Source organism: Vigna angularis, chromosome 11 (genome assembly GCF_016808095.1).
Source record: "Vigna angularis cultivar LongXiaoDou No.4 chromosome 11, ASM1680809v1, whole genome shotgun sequence".
Taxonomy (NCBI): domain Eukaryota; kingdom Viridiplantae; phylum Streptophyta; class Magnoliopsida; order Fabales; family Fabaceae; genus Vigna; species Vigna angularis.
Window position 1 is genome coordinate 6665537 of NC_068980.1, and position 26666 is coordinate 6692202.

At 32.3% G+C, this 26666-nt stretch overlaps 3 protein-coding genes across 10 annotated transcripts; 1 reads left to right on the plus strand and 2 right to left on the minus strand.

The window, feature by feature from the left end:
• Positions 1 to 1778: 1778 nt before the first annotated feature.
• On the minus strand, positions 1779 to 8134 carry LOC108334375 (protein IQ-DOMAIN 5). Of its 8 annotated transcripts, none has more exons than XM_017570181.2 (8): positions 7920 to 8134; positions 7247 to 7310; positions 6621 to 6737; positions 5535 to 5771; positions 4884 to 5111; positions 4057 to 4170; positions 2997 to 3486; positions 1779 to 2270 (listed from the first exon to the last, which is right to left on the minus strand). In XM_017570181.2, the coding sequence occupies exons 3-8, from the start codon at positions 6702 to 6704 to the stop codon at positions 2128 to 2130; spliced, it is 1296 nt and encodes a 431-aa protein (XP_017425670.1). In that variant the 5' UTR covers positions 6705 to 6737; positions 7247 to 7310; positions 7920 to 8134; the 3' UTR covers positions 1779 to 2127. The 8 variants fall into 8 exon arrangements, with proteins under 8 accessions (XP_017425670.1, XP_052726810.1, XP_017425669.1 ...); XM_052870850.1 differs by having other exon boundaries at positions 5535 to 5768; positions 7877 to 8134; XM_017570180.2 differs by having other exon boundaries at positions 7877 to 8134.
• A 5315-nt stretch (positions 8135 to 13449) lies between these two features.
• Positions 13450 to 15705, plus strand: LOC108334469 (dnaJ protein homolog). Its single transcript, XM_017570331.2, has 6 exons — positions 13450 to 13773; positions 14069 to 14237; positions 14338 to 14476; positions 14569 to 14845; positions 14936 to 15134; positions 15219 to 15705. Exons 1-6 carry the CDS (start codon positions 13624 to 13626, stop codon positions 15539 to 15541), a joined length of 1257 nt encoding a protein of 418 aa, XP_017425820.1. The 5' UTR covers positions 13450 to 13623; the 3' UTR covers positions 15542 to 15705.
• Positions 15706 to 16885: 1180 nt separating this feature from the next.
• On the minus strand, positions 16886 to 19870 carry LOC108333170 (probable receptor-like protein kinase At1g49730). The gene is made up of 7 exons (XM_017568535.2): positions 19605 to 19870; positions 19212 to 19476; positions 18823 to 18875; positions 18667 to 18734; positions 17629 to 17718; positions 17451 to 17511; positions 16886 to 17346 (listed from the first exon to the last, which is right to left on the minus strand). Exons 1-7 carry the CDS (start codon positions 19666 to 19668, stop codon positions 17042 to 17044), a joined length of 906 nt encoding a protein of 301 aa, XP_017424024.1. The 5' UTR covers positions 19669 to 19870; the 3' UTR covers positions 16886 to 17041.
• Positions 19871 to 26666: the final 6796 nt, after the last annotated feature.

Sequence of the window (26666 nt, forward strand, 5' to 3'; positions counted from 1 at the left end):
TTCTTTATGAGTATGATTCCAGCATAGTTGATAATCTCTTTCTATACTCATCATTCAATACATTCTAATATTTCATCAATGTAGTATATTCTTTTTGGAAATCTCTACAATATCTCTATCCATACAATAAAACATCACACATTACATATTAATTAATTTACCATTTATTTTTCTTTGCATTAGTCTAATATTCAATTATAACATTTCAATTAATTATCAAAACAATAAGATATATTTTTTCTAACCACAAATTTCTAATTATTAATCTTAATTGTCAAACTGAAAATCCATATTTCAAGAATTATCTATTCATGATTTTAACAATAGAGCCTAAAACCAAAATCAAAGTGGCGCCAACGCCAAAATCCTGGAGCTTAGTGACGCCAATGCCTACACCACTGGAACTACTAACTTTTGAGTGTATAGTGATCACAGGGTAGCACCTGACAACTTTAACCATTGGAGCTCATTGTCATGGTTTCTACATAGAAGACATTCAGTTGTTTTGTGGTACCGCTGATGTTATATCACATTTTTAACTTCGAAATTTGACGATGGTTGTCCAATTTGATCATCTATGAAATATTAGTTCCTTTTAGTTTAAAATGTCTTATTTTAATTCAAAATAACTATAAAATAGATTAATCAATTCAAACTAGCTCCATAGATAACAATATCAATTATTCAAACAATAAATCTCAATTCAAAGCTTTAATCATACTCAACTTATCAATTTAAAAAATAACCATGCAATTATTATAGATAGATTAGTTTTTCTTATTTAAAGTAAAAACCTCTAAGTCAAATGTTACTCCTACAACTCTAATTCTCCCAGAATGTTTTAACTACAAAAAGAAAACGTCATTGATCATAAACAAACAAATATTCACTTTTGTCTATTTTGAGTCACACACATGTAACTCAAAATACTATACTAACTAAAAAAAATAAGCAACAATTGAACTTACTCTCTTTTGACTTTTTAATCAATTAAATGTATTGAATTCTCTACAAAAATCTCTCCTAAGATCTCTTATCATCAAACAAATGAAAAATAATATCAAAGATCTAAAAAGAAAACAAAAAAATATAAATAATTTTTAAAAAATAATAATCTTTATAAAATAAAACTTGATTAATAAAAATTCTATTTATTATATAACATTTTAAATAATAAAATAATTGAGTATTATTTATTAAAAATCACTATTACCTTTCACTTATTTTCTTTGTCTTTTTTTTACATTCACATTGATTGCAACTATCATTTATATATTAACCAGGATCTCAGAGCTCTTTAATAATAAGATAAGTAAGATAATGAGTAACATCAGTTAATTACAAAAATTTAACAGTAAAAGTTCAAATGAAAAATATAAAATTTTAACGATTTAATAGTTTAAAAAATTGAATAAAAACTCAATTAAAAACATCTAAATTTATCATATACTTAAAATTTATTCAAGTCTATTTAAAAGTATGACTTTTTTTTAATAAACAAATTAGTTATAAAATTTGTAAATAATGTGAAACTTGATAGATATAATCATCAAGATAAATTAATATTACAAATGTATGAATTGATTTATATACATACATATATTCACATAAATAAACGGGAACGTCATGTACCTTCTTCACTCGATCTACTATTCAACATGATTGTCTGGAATTTAATCAATTCTAACCCAAATTTCATAACGAATTAACAAGAAATAAAATCTACGAAATATTGAGTAGGTAAAATAGGCTCATCAAAGAACAACAGGCAACAACAATACAATGCCTAAAAGAGTTATCGCACACTGAAAAGTGTACATTTTTTATATAAATACATCATGTTATCACATACATTCTGACCACAACAAATACTCCATAAATAAAAAGCAAACTTTTATCAACCAGGCAAATCTTATTCCTATCACAACCCAAGCCAATCTCAAAACTGCAAAACCACATCACTGTCTTCAAGGATGAACTAAGAACAAAGCCCTCACCGCTTCCGATTATATGCACCCACTATATATGCACGGTATATATCAATGGAGAAAAGAGTGATTTCCCTTTTTCGAGATTCTCGAAACTACATTCACATCTGCTTAAGATCACATCCTCTTTTCCATTTAGCTATGGATCTGATTTTGTATTCACATCCCTTCTTCCATTGAGCTTAGGCTTATCCCTACTAGACTTTTGTGTGCTTAGCGACCCTTTCACGTTAGTACCACTAATCGGGTGTTTGACTATTTGAGATCCTGCACCACCCCCTGCTTAGCATAGATAAGAAATAATATTTAGCAAAGACTCGTTCTATACTAACATAATCCAGACAGCTGGATTCTCAGATTCCTTACTGGGCTTTCGACAACACACTAATCTTAGAAATAAAGATTATTGCATAAAACTCCTAATCAAAATTGCAAATTAATTTCATAGGGGGTTTACGAAACATCAGAGGTGTTATTCCAGAGACTAACATTTTAGAATGGATAATTCAAACCATGCTGAATACAGAGGAAGGGGTTTCTACCAGTGCTGGCCAAAATTTATTTGCAAATTAAGAATGCTGAAGTTTAGGAAAACTTCTCCACAACATTGCCATAAGGATCAAATTGGCACGAAGTTATTTAGAAACCTTATTTTAAGCCTCAACATAACTCTTCAAGTGATTGATCATCTTTACTTCCGTAAAACCCTTCATGAAAAAAACTCGTAAAAATAGCATTGCTCTTGCAACTGGGATGCATGTTATCAGTTTAATTTTAAGGCTTAGGGTCCTCTACAATAATGGCCAACCTCTGTAATGAGTGAATGCAGTTGGCTAACTTGAAATTTAGTTGTCAATCTCAAACTCAAACTAGCTGAAAGTGGAATGCATCGATTGGGTTAGTATATCTATATTATAGTTCACTTAACAATTGTCCCAACCTCGTGAAACAGGTGTCAGAACCCCAGTCTACAAAAAGCAATAAAATGATCATAAATAGAATACTCACCGTTGTTAGGCAGAGATAATCGTTTTTTTGCCTGCTTATCTACCTGTGTTGTTCTCTCCTTTGGATTACTGTGAGATCTTGATCCAATTCTAAGTTTTGAGTTCACTTCTTCAGCAGTATTTTCAACATTACCCTTAGAAGTTGGCTTAACGGATTGTGTTTTTGATGATTCTAGCAAACCAGCAGACTTACTAGGTGATGAATCACACTCATCAGAAATAGTGGGACCAGTTCCATGATTTGCCGGGTTTGGATGAGTGTTTGATGAGAATGGTTTCTTGTTAGCAGAGGTCAACTGAGGTGTGGTTCCACTTTTACCATCCTTAGCTTCATTTTCATGCACAGTTACCCCATCCTTCACATTAATGTCAACAAAGCGGTTCTCCCAAGGCCGGACAGCCATCCATCTTTCTAACCAATTCCAACCCCAGCTACTTTTGTCTGGTTCAAATCCAGAGGAAACTGGCTGTTGTCTTGATCCTGCCTGCCACTGCCAAGGGGAAAATTTGAAAAATCTTACACCAAGCCTGTGGACCAAAACGATGTATCAAAGGAAAATGGAAACTATAACCAACGAAAAACCACGGATCATGTGATTAAGGAAATCGTTGGACAAAAATTCTGACTTCGTACTACTTCTAGAAGTTCACTACCATACATATTACTATGTTAGTATGTACACTATCAATGTAAATCATTACTAGCGACAAAACTAAGTGGCTTGATTGAATAATGTTTGAATTGGTCTAGTATTTTTTTTATTTCTTTTTGGGAAAAACAATTCCAAAGCTGTTACTACTCTTTTCTATGATTCTATATACAAACGTGTGTTTAAGGTGGACAGTTCAAAACAACTGATTGAGATGGAGTTCACAATAATAGAATAGGAAGTAGAAATTAACTTCTGATCTCTCCTGATGGAGAATAGCTAGAAGGGAAAACGACACCTTCCTGTAAATTAAATTTCGTATATTTCTTATCACGCAGACTGCAGAAAAAATGAACTAATGTATAATATTGACTACAGTCATAATTAAAAAATATGCTACTGTAAATTCACCTGATGAGATAGAGCATATGCCATGGCTCTCTCACGTTTTGCTGCTGCCTCCTGTCTCTTCAATATCTTAGCCTGAATATCTTCAACAGATCCTACACTATCACACCATCCTTCCTATATGTAAATTTTTTAAAAGTTGAGTTATTAATCACCATTAGTACATCACAATGTCCCTCAAACAGAAAATTTTGATAAGAAACTGCAATTTAATCACATTACATATGATACAACATTATCAGAGGTGCTGCAGAAAAACAAGGAAATAATATTGAAAGAATGGAAAATGGATGAGAGCAATGCCCTCTTGTTTACAGTTTCGAAAATACACTCTCCAGTCTCCAATTCACATCTTCTGTGGATTATTAATTTTTTACCCTTTTCCAAGTCCTATGTTTCTTATCCTGATATACCCATCAGAAACGTCTAAAAGAAATTAAACCAGCTCACTACATTTAACTATAGGCACATAGTTTGTACCAATCCTGCTTAAGTATGAGCCTTATGATAATTATTGTGAATAAATTGGTAAATAAGAAACAGGAAATCATGTAGTCACAGTAAAGTGAAACTAAATATAGAATGAAAGGTTGCTCAGAAAATACCAATTGATGGATCCAAAAAACTACATTAAGCATACATTTATTGCAATTAGATCCAAGTGACAAGTAGCAAGGAGGAAAATCAAACAGCCATCTCAAATTCACGCTTAATTTCTTAATACCCATCCCCCAGGAAAATGGATAACAATAAAATAATAGTGAAAAAGGTGAACTGCACAACTAAAAAAGGGTAATGACAGTTTCAGAACAGTACTCCTTAGTCCTTACTTCTATTTCTCGAACTCGAGCTTCATTTGCAATGTTTTGCTGAAGTTTCTGTTGTGATGCTTGAGTTTCCAATGCCATGCAAACACGCCTTGCCCGAACACGAGCTTGAACCCTCACCAAAGCTTGCATACAACGGAGTGTTATTGCTGCTTGTTTTCTCACTGCATGGCCTCTTACTAGGGCCTGAAGCCTTACCACACCTTTCAAGGCTCGTAATGCTCTTCTGGCCTGATACATAAAACATAATTTTCCAGGTAGGTCAAAGCTGTTGATGTTGACAATAAAACTGCTGAATTTTGATTTTTAACAACTCTCAAACAAATACAAAAGTAAATAAAAGAAAAAGACAATAAAAAAAAATCCAAAGTGCATCTCAAAGAAAGATCAATTAAATTCCAGAAACAACTGACACCTAAAGTTAGACAAGTATTGTCAATCGTGACAATATCTGATTCTTCTATGCCAAAATAATTTTTGAGAAAAAGATAGATTCCTGAATTGGGGGATGGGCACGATTAAACAGCATCACATAAACACTGCCCTAAGGTCACATTGAAAAATATAATAACAAATTCAGTTTATATAATTTATTGTAATAAAAGATTTTCATCCAGCTAATGTAAATTAAGACAAATTTAATATGAAATTTACCAGAAATCCTCGAAACGCTGTTTGAATGTGTATTGCAGCCCATTCCTCCCTCATCTGTTGATCATGTACAGCATCAGGTGCTTGTTGGGAAGCAGAAGACGAATAATTGGCATCAAGGTTTGCATGGACATTATCATCTCCAATAGGTGGAGTAGCTTCACAATCCAATTCGTTTGGAAGTTTACCATTATCAAATTCAACCACTTGCCTTCGTTGATGATGTAACTTGCCAACCTTCTAACAGTTAAAAAGTTAAAAAATACAGTTATTTAACAATATATAATGAGTGATATTTTATAAAGGAATGGAACCAGAAGAACTTATTTTGGATATCTCATATGGTAAAGATGCCACCCCTTGGGTGGCTCTTAAAGATTTCATCTTAAATCTTATTGACATTATGTTGTCCTATAGGTATTTAAATCGCACCCCAGTAATTGAGACAAGTCATGTGACACTTTCCAACAAATCTCTCACATGCTAAGGTATTAACATTGGTTTGCCATCAGGTTTGGAGGATGGCATATCTCCTCTAAAAACCAACTGGTATAAAGTGAAATTATGCTATAGGTATTTAAACTGAGCCCTAGTTACTGACACAGGCAATGCAAGACGTTCCAATAACTCTCCTATGTGCCAGCAATAATATTCGCTTGCCATCGGATTTGGGGGATGCGGTATTCCCCCTCATCTCTAGTGGACCTTATTTTAAATTTTACAAAACTCAGTTTGTATAGTTTCCAGGAGGAAAATTCCTTGAGTACATACTAACATTGAAAATACCAATAACAAAACTAGTTAATCAAGGTGAACCATGCCGATGAAGAATAAAAACAACTCTACTAAACGCCCTCTGAGAATAACACTCACAAACACAAAAACAAGATTTTCCCACTTAAGATGGAACCCAAGCAACAAAACTCTTGCTTTTCTTTTGTGGTAGTGTGGATTCAAATAAGTACATGGTGATACAGAACCTCAGTTAAAAACACCACATCTGATGGTTATTTTCGCACCACCAGAATATGGAAAGAAATACTAAAACCCCCGATTACGAGAATGAAATGTTATGAGAAAGAAACTTACATTTCCGTCCTTCTGAGAAGACTCTGGCTTTTCTGATTTCTTTAGACCAATCAATGCTCTAATCCACTTCCCTGATACACCCATTTCCAGTGCAATTTATCTCAATCTAGCACAAACCTGGAAAAGAAATATATGGCAAAGTCATTGCAAAAGTAGTTTAGTATTCACAATCTTCACTGGCCTAAGAGCTATGGAAACAAAAAAGTCAAGACCAGCACAAAGCATCAAAGTGAGCAAGCTTAACATACAAGGTTTATTTAAAAATGACAACTAATTCAAATATGTCACAGTAATATGCCTTCTTATGACTTTTATAGTCTATATTGGTTATTATGATTGGTCCAATTTCTAAGCTCATTTTCAAAATACTAGTACTTTACTGAATTGGTTACATCTATGGGAAAAGAGTTTCACTTCTAAGCAAACATGAGCAGTGAGGCCTGAAAAAAGTACCTCGAAATGTGCCACAACAGAGTTACTACATATTACTTGATGAAAATGCACCTTTTGAAATTACCAGTGTTTACTCTTTTATTTCTAGTTTGGCTTCATGACTAACACCACTTGATCAAGACATTGACCTCGTATAAATCCAAGACCATTTATAGAATGAAAAAGGGAATTACATGGAATAGCTCCGTTGAAAAAGCAACATTTGATGCCATGGAGGATCAGCCATAAACTGCAAATCTGAACAAATGTTTTTTTCGTTGTCATGTGAAGGCCTGGATAGCCAAGTGATATTAAGAAATGCAGCTTGTACCAGACTACAACGTTAGGTTTATGTGTGCATGCTAAATTTCAATAAAAAGTGTGCTTGAATAACGCGTTAATCCGAGTGGCGAAGTCTGTTAGAGTGTTTTAAACACATACACACACAAAAAGTAAATAGAATTGCTTATCAACTTGACGAAAATGTCTTTTCAACTCATGGGAAAGATGAAAGCACGAAGCTTGAACTAGTGCACTAAAACTGAAGTAACAACGACCACGAAAATTGAAAACTACAGATACTACAGAGATAGAGATTCTATGGCAAACAAAGAAAATTAGATGAGCAATGATAACCAGGGAGGTTGATAATTGCACTCAATTAAAGTAAACTTGGTTGCTTGAAGAATGAATTTCGTGAGACATAAATAAATGCGCGATAGATTTGGTAACTTCGCAACAATTCAATTTAATGGCATTAAAACCTAGAATTCCAAGCAAGAAAAACTCAGATCCAGAGATAGAAGCTTTGCAACACAATTCACCTTAAAGTCAAGCAAGAGAGATTATCACAGAGATAAAATTCACCATCAAACACGAGAATGTGGCGAACCGTCACTGAGTCAAATGCCGAGTTCTCGCTCACGCAAACTCAGTGCCTATTCAGAAGAGTTCCATGTGAAGTTGGTTCTCTATCACTCCGCAGTGATGTTCAATAGAAATTAATAATAATAAAAGCAAAGAAAGTAGACAAAGAAGGTAAAACAAAAGAAGAGAAAAAAATAATTGTGTTGGATAGAGATGAACCGTGAATGAATGTAGAATGTAATAATTATGATAAAAAATTATAATTATAATGATATTAAGTGAATGAAACTTTGGATAGTATATGCTAATATTTTAATGATATTAAATGATAACTAATATTGGTTTTAAAAAAGACGAGAGGGAGCACGAGAACAGAATCAGGATTTAGGATAGGTGTGGTCTAACGTGCACCGGGACGATAGCAGCACGCAAAACGACTACGTCTAGCTGTCAATGGAGTGATTCACGGAAAAGTGTTAATGCACTATTCCCACCATATGTAGACCATATTAATCTTGTTTAGTTAATCAACTTATTGAGATAATGCAAATGGCTATATTTTATAAAGTTAAACAGTGTGTTTGAAGATTCATTATTCTCTTTGTTTATTTATATTTTAGTTATTTAAATTATGCATTATTTCTAATTACACACAAATTAGTTTTCCAAATTTAATTTGTTTTAATGTTCATCTTTGTCACCCTTTTTCTTGTTTGGTTTAATTGGAAAATTATCTGTAGACTCTTATGACAAAGTCATTAAAGATTTAACTAATTCAGTAATTAATATATAAGTCATCACTTTTTTACTTCAATATTTATAGATTTTAGGATAAATTTTGAATTATTAACTATCTATTCATGATTTAATTTATACTAATCGTGTTTTGTTGTAAACTAATTTTCTTTAAATTGTTTAAAGATAAAATATGTATAACGTAATTAATTGATTTTTGAATGATTGTTTTGATATTTATGTATGGACTATCCGATTTTAGGTTAAACAAAGAGTCATACAATAATCAAACATTTACACAATACAATATTCATTTATTATATTATTTAATTTATCTTAAGTTACCTATTTTATTCTTTATATGTTATTTAATTTAATTTATGTATTAACTTATATTTTTGTTATTTTATTTATCAATCGTATTTTGACTCACAAATACTTATTTATTTAAATACTTTGCTTTATGTCATACCCATTAAAAACGCATCCCAAAATCCTTTTTAGTGGAAACCAAGTGTCGAGAAGAGAGTTAGAATTTCAGAGAGTGGAAAGCAGGTGGCTGTAAGGAATTGGACGTTCGGTTTTGGTTGGTAGAAGCAAAATCTGAGTTTCAAAAGTTTACGCAATTCTCTGCATGCAACCATCTTCCTCTCTGATTTCCGAAACTCCATTTCTCCTCCTTATCTCTAAAAGCTCTTCCTTCTCTTTACAAAATCTCACCCTTTCTCTTCTTCGATCACCACTCAGGCACCGCAAAAGCACTTCTGGCGTCAAGAGCTTCAAGTTAAACCGTTCGGTTTGTAAAACTGAGCTGGTAAGTTCTTCTCTTCACTCAGTCGTGCGTTTTTCTGGACATGCAAACCAAGTTCTAGTTTCATGTGTTGATCACCCTTCTCATAATGAGTGGTTCTGATAGTGTTGGGTTTTCACTTGGTGTAGTTTGGATTGTCGAGCGTTGAGGGTAGAAGAACTTGTAGTGGTGTGAACTGTATTCTGCCTTTGTGAACGTTCGGTCACGCTTAGAGGTAAGGGAATCTTATATAATTTAATTTGTATGTTGCTTGTATTGCATGAACGTTCGTTGAGTTGCTGAATTAAAATGAAACATGATTGTGCTATGTTCTGATGTATGAAGTATGTGAATTTACTATGATGTGGATGTATGAAATTATGTAGATAAATGTTGAGAAATTGAATTGAGATAAATGATTTCTAAGTATGAAAATTCCCTAAGATAATGTATGTTCGTTACTGAATGGTCTCTAACCGTTCGGTTTTCTCGGGAACTCGTTTAGAACTGAACTCTCTCATTTGGAAGGAGTTTATGTTGAGGACGAGCGTCTTCGTCTAGTACAGTTTGTGTACAGGCGTTCCACCAAGGATATTCTTTTCTTGGCATTTTGATATAAATTTAAGTATGTCCATAGGTAGTAGTATAGTCGTTCGTTCTTGAATATTAATTAAATAATATCTTATATTCCAAGCGTTCGTACGATTTAGTGCTAGGTCTTTCACCAAGCGATCGTACTATCTACTCATCGGTCTTTCACCAAACGTTCGTACTATTTAGTGCTGGGTCTTACACCAAGCGCTCAGTCTCTTTTCTATAATTTATCTGGATGAAAATAGCGTTCGTCCAACCTCAATGGTGTTCACCTCTATCGTGCTTGGTCTTTGACTAGTATTCCGTTTTCTTAAGGATAAATTTATAAGTAAGCTAAGTATTTATAAGCGTTCGATTTCTTCATATGAGTCTTCTAAGTACTATTATTTGAATGTCTTGTGGTGTCTGTCTCCATTGGTTTCTGCCTAGAGTCTTAGTACTCGGTCTAGGCTTTAAGCTGTTCAGTTTAAACGCTCATGGGTCAGTTCATCAAATTGACTCACCTTGTAAATAACGTTCGATCCTTTTAAATCTTGAGAAATATTATTGAATTCTGTCTCTTTCAAATCCCGATAGCAATTCTCTCTCGGCTTTGATCTATTCTGGAACTGGAAACCTTTGGTCTCACTCCAAGCATTCGGTCTGGTTCAGGGTTGATGTTTAACGTTCGATATTTGGTATCCTTAGTGATCTTTGTACGAAGGGTTTAATTGAGATGATTAATAATAAAAAATGAATAGAAAATGATATGGATGAAATGTTTTGGATTATGGACGAGCGTTCCGGGGAGGAATAGCTCATGAATGTATATTGGAATTTGTAAAGTATGAATGTGGGCATGTTAAGTTGGCGGTTCATCCCGATGTTCCGTGATTACTCGTCCTCACGTAGAGGAGGGTAAGTCATGTGTGGGAACGACAGGAGGTCCTAGTCCTTATGGTTAATTTGGACAGATAGGACTAACCTCGGGTGGCAGCTGTTGAGGGTATCTGAGTTACTACATCACCTGGGTGCACGAACGTCGTAGCTACACAGATTTCATACAGTCCAGACAGTCAGTCTAGTATTAGGCTTTGCATGAACGAATGATGAATTATCTTGTTTGGTTGATTGTGTGAAATATATGTTTATACATGAATTAAATTACATAAGCTTACCCTATGTTTCCTGTCTTGTCTGTTTTGTACGTTCGGTTGTCCTTATGTTGCAATGATCATCCATGTGGATGTGAGCAGAAGGAGACGAGCTGTTGGAAGAGGCGTTGGAAGAAGAAAACTTAGTCGAGGTAGAAGTTAAGACCGAACAGTAGAACCGTTCGGTCAGTAGTATAGTCGGATAGTAAGGTGATCGCTCGATCACCTTTTCCCTTTTCTTTTGCAGGACCGTTCGGTATAATTCTTTTGTAAACCATTCGGTCAGAATTGCACCCTGTACAACTTTAAATTTCTTGTCTTTCTTTGTAAGGCCGTTCGGCCACAAATGTACTTCCCTTTTTAATGTAAGACCGATCTGTAATATTATTCAATGTGATTATTCTATCATATAGTTTTAGATTGTATTTTTGGATGTTACACTTTAGTTTTTATTTTATTTTGTATTATTTTAAACATTTTTTTAATTCAACAAAATACATATAAAATAATTTTCAAAACAAGTAAAAAAAATATTTTATTCAATAATTTTGGAAAAAAAATGAAAGTTACATATTTGTATTTTTATACTTTTTTATATGTTTCGCTTATGTATAGATTATTAGTCAAATATGTATTTTTATAATTTTGTAATTCTACAAAATACATATAAAATGAAAGTTACATATATGTATGATCTTTAAAGATGTTTAGTGATACATCAATTGTGAAAAAAATTGATTATAGTCAGGGTAAACCAATCTAACGTATGATGTTTGCGTTCTAAAAATCACAATTTGGTACACTAGTGTAACTCTGGTGGATGGTGGGATTTAAGGAAATAAGGAAATATCTACTAATAAAATCTTAGATAATTCATAATAATGCGAATATGACTATTTGATACCAGTTTAGTATTATTAAGACAACTTTAAAAGTTTTTTTTTTGAAATTTAATTTATAATTTTTTTTTAAAAAGTACAGTTTTTATTAAGTAAATCATTTCATTTTTCTGTGTTCGTCCATGTGCAAATATTTTATTGTGTGATTCTAACACATATCACATGTAACTTACAAAAACTCAACAATTATTTAAATACATTATAATATTATATACGAAAAGAAATTCATGAGCTTGATTGAGTCACATTCAACCATACAACATGTATATATGCATTATTTTAAAAGATGTCTAAAAAATACAAAAAATACTTAAATGAAAATTCAGATTACCTGTAATAATATTATTCTTTAAAACTTTTATGAGTATACGAATTACAATCTTATAAAAAAATCACAAAAAAGATAACATTTTTCTTATAAAAAAATAGTAACTTTTACAAAATAAAACTCAATTAATTAAATATTTTATATATAATTTAATACTTTAAAAGTCAACTTTCATTTTTAAATAATTTTTAGGTCCTCATGATTACTATTTTCTATTAAAAAGTAAATTAAACAAATGTAAACTAACTATAGAAAATTATTTTCCTAACTTCAAAATATTATGAAATAAAAAAATTTCTAATACCAATCGCCCCTAAGACTCCTTTTGATAGACAGAAAAAAATTCTATACCCAAAAATCATATTTTTTGTAATCATAAACACAGATAATTATGATTATTTTGAATGGTTAAATTTTGATTTGATGAAAATTTATTTTCAAGAATATTCACCAAAGATCACAAATTCGTCTCATTATTAAAATGATTTAATAAAAGTAATATGATTTTTTTTTTCATAATCCTTTTACTCAACAAAGTCAATTTCCAATCTCCCTAAGGCTGTTTTTGGTAGAAAATTTGGCCAAAAACCATCACCAAAAGCTCTACTTGTTGAAAAGTTAAATTCTAACAAGCAAATCAAACTTGAGAAACATATTTTTCCAACATTAACATTCCCAAAATTCTAAAATTTCTCTTTTACCAAAGGTGAAAATTTTATTCATGTGATAAACGATCTTAGAACAAACAAATCAAAATTAAGGACAGCATTTCTTCAATGACAATGACATAGGTCTTATCAAGGAATGGGACCTAAAGAAGTCAAGTCTGGCACCAGGAGGTGGCAAAGCAAATGATTTAAATAATAAAGTAATTAAAAAATAAAATAAAAGATAAAAAAACCTTCCATCTTCGCTAAAGAAGGATCTAGAAGAAAAACCTAGATCCGTCAAAGCTTCAGATGGATCCAACGGTCCACAATTACTCACAAAAACTTGGCGAATAAAAATTCTAGATCCTTCTGCGCAACCTAAGAATATTTGAAGTTGGATGGTGGCCATTTAACAATCAAGTATGGATACTATATAAACATGCCGAGACGGGTAATTAGTGAATAACATTTGCTCGTTGGGTTTATTTCTTCTTGCCTTGCATTCTTTGGAGATCTAGTGCAGCCACAACACGCGGTGAAAACTAGGGTTAAGGATTCTAAGGTAGAAGAACAAGATGTTTGGGAGAGCGCCCAAGAAAAGCGACAGCACTAGGTACTATGAAATCCTTGGCGTTGCCAAGAATGCGTCGCAGGAGGATTTGAAAAAGGCTTACAAGAAAGCCGCCATAAAAAATCACCCCGACAAAGGCGGTGATCCCGAGAAGGTAACAGTCGTTGATGTTTATGATATGTAGACATAATTCCGTATTTGTTTTGATTATTACGAATGACGATTTGAATGGTTATTGATTGATTAATTGATCATGGAATTAATCAATTGTGATGTGATATGAGGTGATGAGTTTTTCTGATCAGTAATTTAGGGTTAGGGGAATTAGAGGGATGGATGAGGGTTGGAGGATGTGTTTGGATTGTGAATGGATGGTGTTGTTTTTCTATTTTGTGATGTTGAGAATTGGATGTTGTGGTGATTAATTCGTGTACTTCTTTTTTGTGTAGTTCAAAGAGCTTGCTCAAGCCTATGAGGTTCTGAGTGACCCTGAGAAACGTGAGGTTTACGATACTTACGGTGAAGATGCTCTTAAAGAGGGAATGGGTGGCGGCGGCGGTGGCCACGACCCCTTTGATATCTTCAGTTCGTTCTTTGGTGGAAATCCGTTTGGTGGGGGTATGGTTTGTTTCCTTGTTTATTGTTGGGAGGGGTTTCCTTCAATTGATAATTGTGTGAAGAGTCTTAAGTGGAGTTTTTGACTGTGGAGTGTGAACAGGTGGTAGCAGTAGAGGAAGGAGACAGAGACGGGGAGAAGATGTGGTTCACCCTCTGAAGGTCTCTCTGGAGGATCTTTATCTTGGAACGTCTAAGAAACTCTCTCTCTCACGAAATGTGTTGTGCTCAAAATGCAATGGGTATGTGTCGTGCTTTTAGGTTTAATATATTTAAGGGCAAGTTATTAGTTTTTTTGTCTACCTTTACGTAATCGGTTTCTAATTGGTTGCAGGAAGGGTTCAAAGTCTGGGGCTTCAATGACTTGTGCTGGTTGCCAGGGTAGTGGTATGAAGTTGTCGATCAGGCACCTTCGTCCTTCTATGATTCAGCAAGTGCAACATGTTTGCAATGAGTGTAAGGGCACCGGAGAGACCATCAGTGACAGAGACCGATGCACTCAATGCAAGGGAGAGAAGGTTGTTCAGGAGAAGAAAGTACTTGAAGTTGTTGTGGAGAAAGGAATGCAGAATGGACAGAAGATTACATTCCCTGGTGAAGCTGATGAAGCAGTACGTATAGCTATTGAGTATAAAATTTTGTATACAGACAATGAACTGGATTATGGGACTTAAGCTGACATTGAGCTTTGTGTTTTGCAGCCTGATACAATCACTGGGGATATTGTATTTGTCTTGCAACAGAAGGAACATCCAAAGTTCAAAAGAAAGGCTGAAGACCTTTTTGTCGAGCATACTTTGTCTCTCACTGAGGCTCTATGTGGTTTCCAGTTTGTGCTGGCTCACTTGGATGGTCGACAACTCCTTATCAAATCAAACCCTGGGGAGGTTGTCAAGCCTGGTATGCAAATTGTGATTCTTAGTTGTACTTGATGATTGAAACTTGGATGTTTTTGACATGGAATATGTTATTTCTTGCATGTAGATTCATACAAGGCTATAAACGATGAGGGAATGCCAATGTACCAGAGGCCGTTCATGAAGGGGAGGCTTTACATTCATTTCACTGTGGAATTTCCTGATTCTCTGAGCCTTGATCAGGTGAAGTCCATAGAGACTGTTTTGCCAGCAAAGACTTCATCACAAAAGTTGACAGACATGGAGCTGGACGAGTGTGAAGAGACTACACTTCATGATGTGAACATGGAGGAAGAGTCAAGGAGGAGGCAACAAACTTCGCAGGAGGCGTACGAGGAGGATGAGGACATGCATGGCGGTGCTCAGAGAGTACAGTGCGCTCAGCAGTAATGAATGAGCCACAGGAGCATAGCAGAGTAGTGTGATGATCTTGATTATCATTTTTAAACATAATTTGTGTTTGATCCATCGATTTTGACAACCAAACACCTTACCATTTATTCTTCGACAAATTATTTTACAGAAGGCATCTAAATACAATTTTTTTTTATCTACTCTGCCTGCACTGCTGTCTCTTCCATTCTTTTCATTTATCGCCATGTAAGAAACTCTTGTGTTACTTTTAAATTTTCATATGCTTATTACATTAGATTTAGATATCAACATGTTTTAATTCAATTTTTAATATTACAAACAATATAAATTATCGGTTTCACATGCAAAACAACTAACATAATTTAAAAAAAAAAAAAACTCCTTTATAGTCTTACTGACTTTTAATTTATAGTATTAGTATTATTAAATCATTTATAACAATTAAATAATTTATTTATATCAACATGAAAATCAAAAATCAAAATAATAGCATTATAAAACAATCAACGAATTTGAAGTCATATTGAATTTTAATTCTATGGCTTTAGTATTTTTAAATCATTTATAAAATATATTATTTTAATATTAATAAAAATAATGAATATAGTTTTTTTAATTTAATTTTTTAGGGTGCTTGGTTAAAATTTAGGAATTATATATATATATATATATATATATATATATATATATATATATATATATATATATGTATATATATATATATATAATGAATTGGAGAATAGGTTAATCAGACATAAAAAAATAATTTTATTTATATTCTCTTAAAAATTATACTTATATTATGTAATATGAAGGAACGAGTAATTTAAAATCAGAAAAATACGAATTTAAGGACATGATCTTAAAAAGAAAAAAGGTGCAACCACGTAACTACTTATGGTAACATGTATTATTAGTTATAGTGGACATTGTGCTCCATCATTGACGAAGAAACATAAAGAAAATTTTAGAAGGATTTTTTTTTTCATCTGGTTAATAATAATGAAATAAAAATAGGAGGTAATGAACATATTAAAAAGCAATAAAAAATAATCACTTATTTCTAAATATTTTTTTAATTAATGTATTAAGTGGTTATAAAACTACTTAATTCGTTTTTATTGTCAGATTAATGGAATTTTCTTTTTATACGTGATGTTTTCATTTTAAATTAATTAACAATATTTCATTGTTCTTAATTTTGTTATATTTGCTATTATGATTATTTATTTAATAATTTAATTATTTGTAAAAAGAACTTGTCTTGAAGGAATCTAAACTTCCTTTCCTTTATTTTATAATTTAAAATTAGAGCTGCATTGAATTTCACACTACAAACAGAGTGTTAAGAAAAATAGACAACTAACATTTTTCTCCTGATGTAATTTCAAATGAAAATCATCACACTTGTCAAAAGCAACCCGAAAAACCCGAAAAGTGAAAGTACTTACAAAAGGGAGTGCTAAATATTCTCCGAAGAAACTAAAAGGTTTTCAAAGAAAACAGGTAACAATTCTATTGATGAGTAATATGAATCTTCCTCTGGAGATGCCGGAATAACTGAGGAATTGTAAATGAGGGCTCATCCCATGATTTTATACATAGTTTTGCCACAGCGAGAAGACTTTTAAGCTCCGTACAGTCATAGTTGTTACCAAGATCAGGGTCTATCATCTTATCAATGGAATTGTAAAATCGTGATTCTTGGATCCATTCAATTAAATCGGAACCTTCCATCTCTGAAGACTGTCCGGTGACCAATTCTAGTATGAGTACTCCAAGTTGGAATATAATCCTACAACTTTTCTGCTTCAAGCAGTCTGAAATAAACGAGGATGGTAAGCAAATATGTGTGGTAACAAAATGTAAGCACTTTCAAATTTGATTTTCTTGAAACTTATAAGACTAGTTTACAAGAAGTGACCTTCTGAATATGGCATCGTATCAGAATTTCCACCCGATGGAAGAAGGCCAAAGTCAGATAACTGTAATTGCAGAAGTCAATCTAATTTAATACGATTAGCCCTCGGCATGTCAATCTGAAACGATATATAATTTGAAGAGGCAAGAGTTTACAGTGAGAAAGGGAACTATTTCCTTACCTTGGCTGTGAAGTTCTCATCTAACATAATATTGCTTGAGGTGATAGAGACATGACATACGGGTGGTTCACTGAAGAGAAACAAATATTCCTGCTTCCACATGGACAAAAATCAGATAACCATGCTTGAAAAGAGACTCTTAATCTTTCAGTTAAATATTAAAAAAGAAATCAACAAACAATTATTGTTGAAACCACAATGTTCTTGCACAGTATTACCCTGTCTATACTTCCCCAAGCTTTACCTTTATTTTATCCTCTCTCCTAGCTGTCGATCTCTACTTCCTATTTCTTCACTCTTTCCTTCAAGGCTTTAGATTAAAGCACCAAAAGAGAGTATAACCATCACCCTACTCGACTTCAGTACGTATGACTCGTTAAGCATAACTTTCTTAGCCGTTACACTGTAAGTCCAGGTAGAAGTGAAAACACCATTTGTGCAACTTCCTACTTATGAAACAAAGAATTTCGTGATCGTAGCAAAGCTTATAATTCTTCAACCTTGGAAAGGTGCCACAGTGTCAGAGTGTTACCAATCAGAAGAGTCCTATGTTTTTAATACAGATCTAACCTCTAATATGTGCCATTTCCTAACAAAAAGATTTAGAAAAATGTATTTCTTGTCCCGAAGTTATGGGATCATGAGTATCTTCAACATGATTCTATGATTCTATTACGATCCCTCGTATGTTTTACCTGTTCACCTGTGTTGATTTAACCTTGTTAACTGTGTCAATAATCAGGAGTCCCACGTCATAAATACTAAACAACACCGATCGCCAATTGAATCCACACAGAAGCTAACTTCTTCCCTCGTGTATGGAACCAAGTGAGCGAGTTTCCAATATTCACTTTGCTATATGACTATCTAAGTTATCAAGAGTTTTCCCGTATCCACAATCAATTTAAAAACTCAACAAGACATAAGAATTTCAGGCTCTTCAAATTAATTGCCACGGAAAATTAATAAGATCGCTGTTTCATGCTGAAAATATTAGGCTATTCTGGTTTCTGACATGCTTTAATTGGCAGAACATACCAGTGCAGCCACAACGCCATTGGCTATCTGCAACCTCGTCCTCCAATCTAAGGGAGTCTTCAAAGGGTCTGCCAACACCCAATCATTGAAACAAAATAAAAAAACATGTAATTGAGAAGCTCCTCTAAATCATTTTTTTCAGCTTTCTAAATTTACCGTTTAGATGATCCTTCAAGCTTCCATTTTCTATATTGTCAAATATGAGCAACCTGAAGAGATACAAGAAAAAAAGTAATCACAAAATTGCTTTACCTACCCACACTACCGTGAAGACTAACTGTAACAAACAGTGATCCACGTCCACTTCTCACACAATATAATTCAACAATTACATATTGAAAAATTAAATCAAGAAGATAAAATATATAACGTTTTTCAAGATTTATTAAAAAACAGTCCTTGTCTATAATTTCAGCTGCAACGTTAATTTTAAGTGATTCTAATTTTCCAAATATCAAGAAACATGACATGATCGCAATCAAAGACCTTCTAAATTTGTTTTCATAAATCCCTCTGAAATGCGAAACAGAGCATACTGGACGAACCTCTTGCGATTGCGCCCGACGGAAAAACCTCTGAGCGAGAGAAGGTGGCGATGTCGCAAGCGTCCCAAGAACTGCACGTGTCTGTAAAAATGATCGCTTCTTTCATCGAAGCCTTTCACTTCTCTCACCAAACAAACGCCGCCACTGTCTTCAAACCTGGCAGCATACGCAGAAACATCGGAATTGCTATATACAACTCTGTGGAAGCCAGCCGTTGCTCTTCGAACATCTTTATACGAAATTCTCCGCACGAAAAACACCGCACCTGAACAATTCGACACAGCGATGGAGAACTTCGAGCGTGGAGTTCAATTTGATAATTGGATTGAAATTCGATGAAATTGAGAGAGAAGTGATTGAGAGGAAGGAGTGTGGAGTGAGAATTGTGATTACCGGAGCGAGATCGGTGAAGCCATGCGCGAAGGTGGCGACGGAGCTTGTGGACGAAGGGATCCATGGAGATGTTGGTTTAGGATAACGGAGTTTAGAGGAGATGTAACACCGTCAAATTCCATTCGCTTTGTAGCTGTTTGCCAAACGGGAACAACGGACTCTTTATTATGAAAACGAATCTGCCGATTCCTGTTATCTTTGGTCTTGAGGAGAGAGAGAAAACGTCGAGACACATAGAACAGATAACAGAACTGTGGAACAGTTTCAACGTGCGTCAACGTCACCCTTCAAAGGTCAATTAAAAATAAGTAATAACATAACGGGACGCTAATCCAAACGGTTTCTTATTTAATTCAGTTTTTAGTCAGAGGAGTAAGTGTAAGAGTAAAGCAAAAAAAAACTGAGTTTTTTTTTTTTTACCTGTGCACTCTTTTTAGAAACTAATTTACATTAAAAACGTATTATCAATATGTTTATTGTTTAATAAAAAACAGTTTTTTAATATTTATGATGATTTTATTTTTCACTAATAGTTCTAGCAAAATATATTTAAACTACAAATATTTCATATGTTTTATTCTTAATCTTTGAGAAGGTTGTTGAGAACTATTTCCAAGTCTAAATAGAGTTGACAGCTACGTACTTTATAGTGGGTCAAGATGATAGTTATACTTTCAAATAACTACATCGAATATTTATTAATATTAATTTTCATATTTTTCTCTCCTTTAGCCAATTTTATATAAGATCAATTTGCGAGCTTAAAATCAATTTAAAAAACTCCCTCAATTTCACACTTGCATGCAGGCCAGGCTGGCGACACAATTGGCCAACCCTAAGTACATACCCGTGAAGGGGATGTACTACTAAACTATTCAATTTTTTTTGTTAAATATTTGAGTTTTTTAATTAAATAAATAGTTCTAAAGTTAAGTTTAGACTTACTGTGAATAAATAATTTTAAGCACACGTGGTCAACTTTTCTCTCTAATTAAATTAAGTCTCCTAATCAATTTCAGGTTAATTTATTAATAAGAGATAAATATAGGTATCTTCTTTAACTACTTCAGATAACCACGAATTGATAATTTCTTATGTAAATTTGACCTCACTCATATATTAGTGAGCTTTAATAAAATAAGTTTGTCTAACTCGTTAATTTACAGACTTTGAAAACATTACACTCTTTTAGCATTTTTTTTAATCTACTTTTCTATAATATAAAAACTACAGTCAAATTTTAAACCATTAAAATAACGATGACAAAAAATATCATAATCATGATATATGTTAATATATATATATATATACACAAATTATATTTATAATAATAATACTAATAATAATATAAATAATAATTTTATATATACCAAACATAAATATTAAATGATAATTTTTATGTGATAATATATTGATAAAATATGTTATGTGATTTACTTGGTTTTCATTTATTCATTTTTATGCTATTTCTGAACTTCTGGAAGATTTTAAATCTCCAAAAATTATCCTTCCTTTGATTTCTGTATCTCTATATATATATATATATATATATATATATATATATATATATATATATATATATATATATATATATATATATATATATATATATATTTAAAGTATACATTGATTCACAACCATGTGGATGGTGAACTTATTTGCGAGATAAATATTCATTAATATACTTTTAAAATAAATCACATACAACCAAAAAAACACTTAATTTAATCGACACTAGTGCAAAATACACTTTTTATAGCTATTTTTTATACTTGTTCAAATTTACTAGGTATAAAAAATGATACGATGACATTATTATAAATAAGGTAAACTTTTTTACACCAGTTATGTTTAGATTAGATATAAAAAAACAAAAAAGATGGTTTTAAACCGGTTCAACTTATAACCGGTACAGAAATAATTTAAAGAAATTTTTTTATACCTAATTAAAGCTAAAACCGGTATAGGAATAACTTTAAAAAAAAATTTCTATACCTGATGAATGCTAAAATCGGTATAGAAGTTTGGAAAAAGATTAGATTTCGACAATTAGACAGAAAAGCCAAATTCTTTCCTCTTCCCACTCTGCCTCCTCCATAAGCCGTGAATCTCATTCCTTTCGCTCCAACCGCCTCCAATTCCCGTTCTCATTCTCTGATCGTCACCAAGTCACCAAGCGCTCAATGTTATGATTTCTAGGGCTCCGGCTTCTGGAAAAGTACGGTTTGATCGTCCCCCATTCTACTCACTTCGTTTTCTTCTTCTCCCTCAACGAAGAACCTTCTTCTCTTTTGGCCTCTCATAATTTGTTGACGAAACATTGGTGTTTGTTGACGAAGTGTTTGTGTTCGGCCTTCTCTATCGGTTTTCTCGTTCTGCCTTCTCGTTCAGCCTTCTCGGTGTGGTTTGGTGCATTGAGGTCACGAAGTTCGTTGTTGTGGTTGCTTAAGGTGACGCGTTCAACAGTTCCTTCATTTGGTAAGTAATCCTTCTCTTCCTTCATTCCCTAGTAATCCCTAAAATCGTAAACCACAAGAACCCTAATCTGCGTTTTGGTTTTAATTGGGACATTTGTGGTTCGGCAAGCTGTGTTTCATTCTTTCCAAAGTTCGATTGAGGCATTGTGTTGTGGTTTAAGAAGGTTGGAAGTTGTATTAAGTATACTCCTACCTCCTGCTCCGTTGAGGTTGCCAAGATCATTGCGGCACTCGTTGAAGAGCTGGACAATCCAGAGGCTAAAATTGGAATTGCCTCTCGAGTTTCCACGTTTCTCTGGCTGTACTCTTTTATTCAAGGGCCTGAACCAACTCTAAAATTCTTGTTGTGTGTGTGAATGTGTTTTTGTTTTATTTGTGTAGGTTTGATTGTGTTTCGCTCTTTGTGTAGATTTAAACCTGCTACTGTGGTTGTCACTTCTGAACTTCTAAAATGTTTTCTGTTGAAATTAACCATTTCACCATATTTATTTTGAGCCATCTTATTTTATTATCCTGTAAGCCATGCTTCTTGGTAAAATAGTTTTCTAAACAAATGTGTTGGGCTTGCTTATATTGGTGGAAGCAGTTTCAGTTGTAAATTTTTCCCTAATAGCTACATAACTTTGATCAGATTTTGGTGTGACTCATGAACCATGATGTGCCCATCAGTGCATCTTCATGAACCAGGAAATTATTAAAATGCTACTGGAAATATAAAATAATTGGGTTACTCTTTCATTCCACCGAATGGGGCCAGAGTTAGCCATTCCTCCTTTTGTTGTCTTTTCTTTTCATTATTCATTGAAAGCATGACCAAAGTCGATTTCTCGCATCCTTGCTGTCAAGTCTGTCTGTTTCCTCTTGGTGTACTAATGGTTCCTTAAAGTTATAAAATAAAGTTGGACCAGACTTTCACAGTGGTAAATGGTAGATAGTTGAAGATAAGAAATTAAGAATAAGACATGTACATGAATTAGATTTAAGTATGGCTTCTCAATTATCACGTTAAGGTTGTTGTTTTTGTTCCCAAAATGATTGTTTATATGTTGCTTTGTGCTGGTAGGACAACTCTTCTCTTATTCTCATTCATTAACTCTCACGGTGATAAAACCGTGGCCTTTCAATCATTGACTATTACATTAGCTAGATGGAATTTGGTTACCATTCAGAACAACCTTATTCTCCTTGGTTCTTCATCCTTTCTAGATCCAAATTTCAGATTTCTTCCTTTGATGGATAGACCTTTGTTTAGTTGATATAAGGTAGAATTGCTACTCTCTTATACAACACTTTGAATCTAGTTTGGAATCTGAATTATGTGATGAAAACCTCTTGAAATTAATCTTGGAAATGTGATTGGATCTTAGTTATGTTTAGACGTGAACCTTTGAGTTCATAAGTTCCTCCTTGTTTATGTTGGTTTGTTTGTTTGTTGAAGGAGTTAGTAAAAGTGAAGAAAGTTGAGAATACAAAATTTCAAGTGTTTGTTTGTTTGTGCTTTTCATATTTTTTCTTACTGGTTTTGGTTTTTTTGGGTTGTGTTGTGTGACTAATATGTAGTGTTATCTGTGTTGATGAGTGAGCAGAGAAATGAATTGTGGTATGGTCCAGACAGAGTGAAATACTTGGGACCCTTTTCAGCTCAGACTCCCTCTTATTTGAATGGAGAATTCCCAGGGGACTATGGATGGGACACTGCTGGATTGTCTGCTGATCCTGAAGCATTTGCCAAGAACAGGGCTCTTGAGGTCAGTCATTTTGCTTACACTGCTATGAAAACATTTCAGTTCTTCATATATAGGATCAAATTTCATAAGGTTTCATGTCAGCACAAACAAAACCATTCATCAAGTTTCTTTAACATGAAAAATATTTTCTTTTCCTGACACAACATTGTTGGCTCTAACTGGTTTTTCATCTAATCAAAGAAGCAATATCAGTAATGTTCCTTCATAAACATCTAGTTCTAGTATCCCTCCACACCATAAATTGCTCTCTACAATAAAAGTCATCTTTCTTAAATGGCTTTTCTAATTTGCTTTAGATATAAATTCTAGTTGGAAAATGAATAAAATGTATTTTCTGCATGAATATGCTCGTACTTTAATGTAGGTTCTGGACAGAGGGGAAAAGATAGAGCTTCTAGTAGACAAGACTAAAAATCTTCATCACCAGGTTAGTATGTCATATATATGCATCTACAATGGCCAAAATATGGTTACTTTATCGCACATATATACATGTATATATTTATCTATACTCATCCTATTTCAAATACAACTTTATTTTATTCTGTTAATCATCAATTTAGCTTGATTTGGATAATCAAGTTTTGTTCTTTAAATACATTCAGTCAACGTTAAAAATGTAACTTTTCCATTAATGAAAAAACAAATTTAACTTTTAGCCAAATGTTAACAAGTTTACTCATTCTGTTATAACTTTTAAAAGAATATGCAGAAATTTAAGAAGTTCACTATTTCATTGGCGTGAGTCATTCTGTATACATGGCTTAAGTTCACTATTGCTTTATGCATGTCTTAAGTTTATTATCAATGAAAAATGTAATTATAATTTTGTAGGAATTAAAATTGAATTTTGAGATCGGTTGAAGAAAAAAACAAGGAAATTTTTATTCCAATTTTTCAATAAAATATTGATAAACTGTATGTGCATTTAAGTGATTTTTTTCAAATATCATTTTCAATTGATTTGGTTTCATAAATTAAATCAAGGTTTGCTTTATTTAATTCTCTGATTTTGGCACTAGGCACGTAACATTTCTTTTTAATTCTCCTTTTTATTTTGATAAAAATGCTACTTTTTATCTGTCATTTCTTTTAGTTTCAAAATAATATGATCTTTATAATTTTATCCTTCATGTAATTAATAGGAAGGAAGAAAATTTTAATTGCGATGCTGAAATATAAAAAACTAAAAGAAGTATATACAAGGAATAACTCCTTTAAAATTACACTACAGATTAAAAAATCAATAATTCGTTTAATTGTTTTGTAAATAAGATCTTAAGCCATTAATGTTATAACTTTACTCAAACTATTCATTGTGTAGATATTTGATGACACGTCTCCAATGGAACAACATGTCATAAAGGATGTTCGAGAGCAGTGGGCTACATTTCTTTTAACCATTTGTAAATGATTGGATGTTTCAATATTACATTTTGAGTTTAGGAACTATTTTATGTGTAATATGTTAAGTAAGTATGTTAGGTAAATATAGTTAGGAACTTTGTTAAATAAATATTACATTTTGAGTTGTTAATGAAAACAATATTGATTATTTTACTTGTTATTGATTATTTAAACTGTATTCTGGGATTGAATCTTATGCAACTCTGGATATGGATAGTAGTACATACAAATAAAATATTTAAAAAAAACATTACTTTTAACACCAGTCAAAGCCACAACAGGTATAAAAAGTATTGTTTTTTACACCTATTACAGCACCAGTAGGTATAAAAAGAAAATTTTTCTCTAACTAAATATAAGACTTTTATACTTATTATGCAACATAGGTATAAAAAGTAAAACTTTCTACACCAATTTAATAGTAGGTATAAAATATTGTAAATTTTCTATACCCCTCCTTCTATACCTACTCCAAAATAAGTATAAAAAGCCTTTTTTAATAGGTATAAAAAACCATTTTTGTACTAGTGCGAATTTATCAATATTTTAAAAAAACATCATTAATATTTTTAAACAATTATTTATATAAAACACAAATACTGATAATCATATTTAACACGAGTAAATATACAAAAACAAATCTGGTATAAAAATTATAATATGCGATAACCTTTTTATGTTGGTGTTTTTTTATATTAAGTACATAATTTTTTTATTATTATTTTTGTTTCCTTATATTGAAAATACATGTTTGTTAAGGATTCATCTAGTCACACATGTAAAACTCAATAAACACTTTCTAAAAAAATGTATACAGATTAACTATGTGATGTTGATATGGGTAAACAGAGTCTCTTCCGTATTTTGATCTCTTATCCAAATTAATTTTGGATCCAAACTAAAGTTCTTATGCAAACTTCACCTTAATTGTGATAATGTATGAATTCATGAACCAATATTTTTATTAGAATTAAATACATGTTTATGGTAGATTGTAATTTATTTTTAATTGTAAAATAGTGTAAATAATCAATTTGTACTTGGCGATATGAATAATAGAAGATAAGAAATAAAGAGCATTTTATTAGGTTACTTTTTAAAATTCATTGTATACATATATAGTCACATATAAATAAAGACATATATAAAAGAATGAAATATGTTTAATATATTTTAAATGTAAAAAGTAAGTTAGATCAAACACATACAATCGATATTAATTATTTACCGCACATGTGAAGAAGAAGCACATGAAAATAATTAAAATTTTCCTGTCCTTTGGTTCAACCCATACATGAAAATAAAAGAAATTTATTTAAATAAAATATAATAATATCATTAAAGTTTGTTTAAAATTAATATTAAAAATATTTAATAAAAAATAAATTTTAATATAAATATCAACATAATATTAACAAAAGTAATAAATT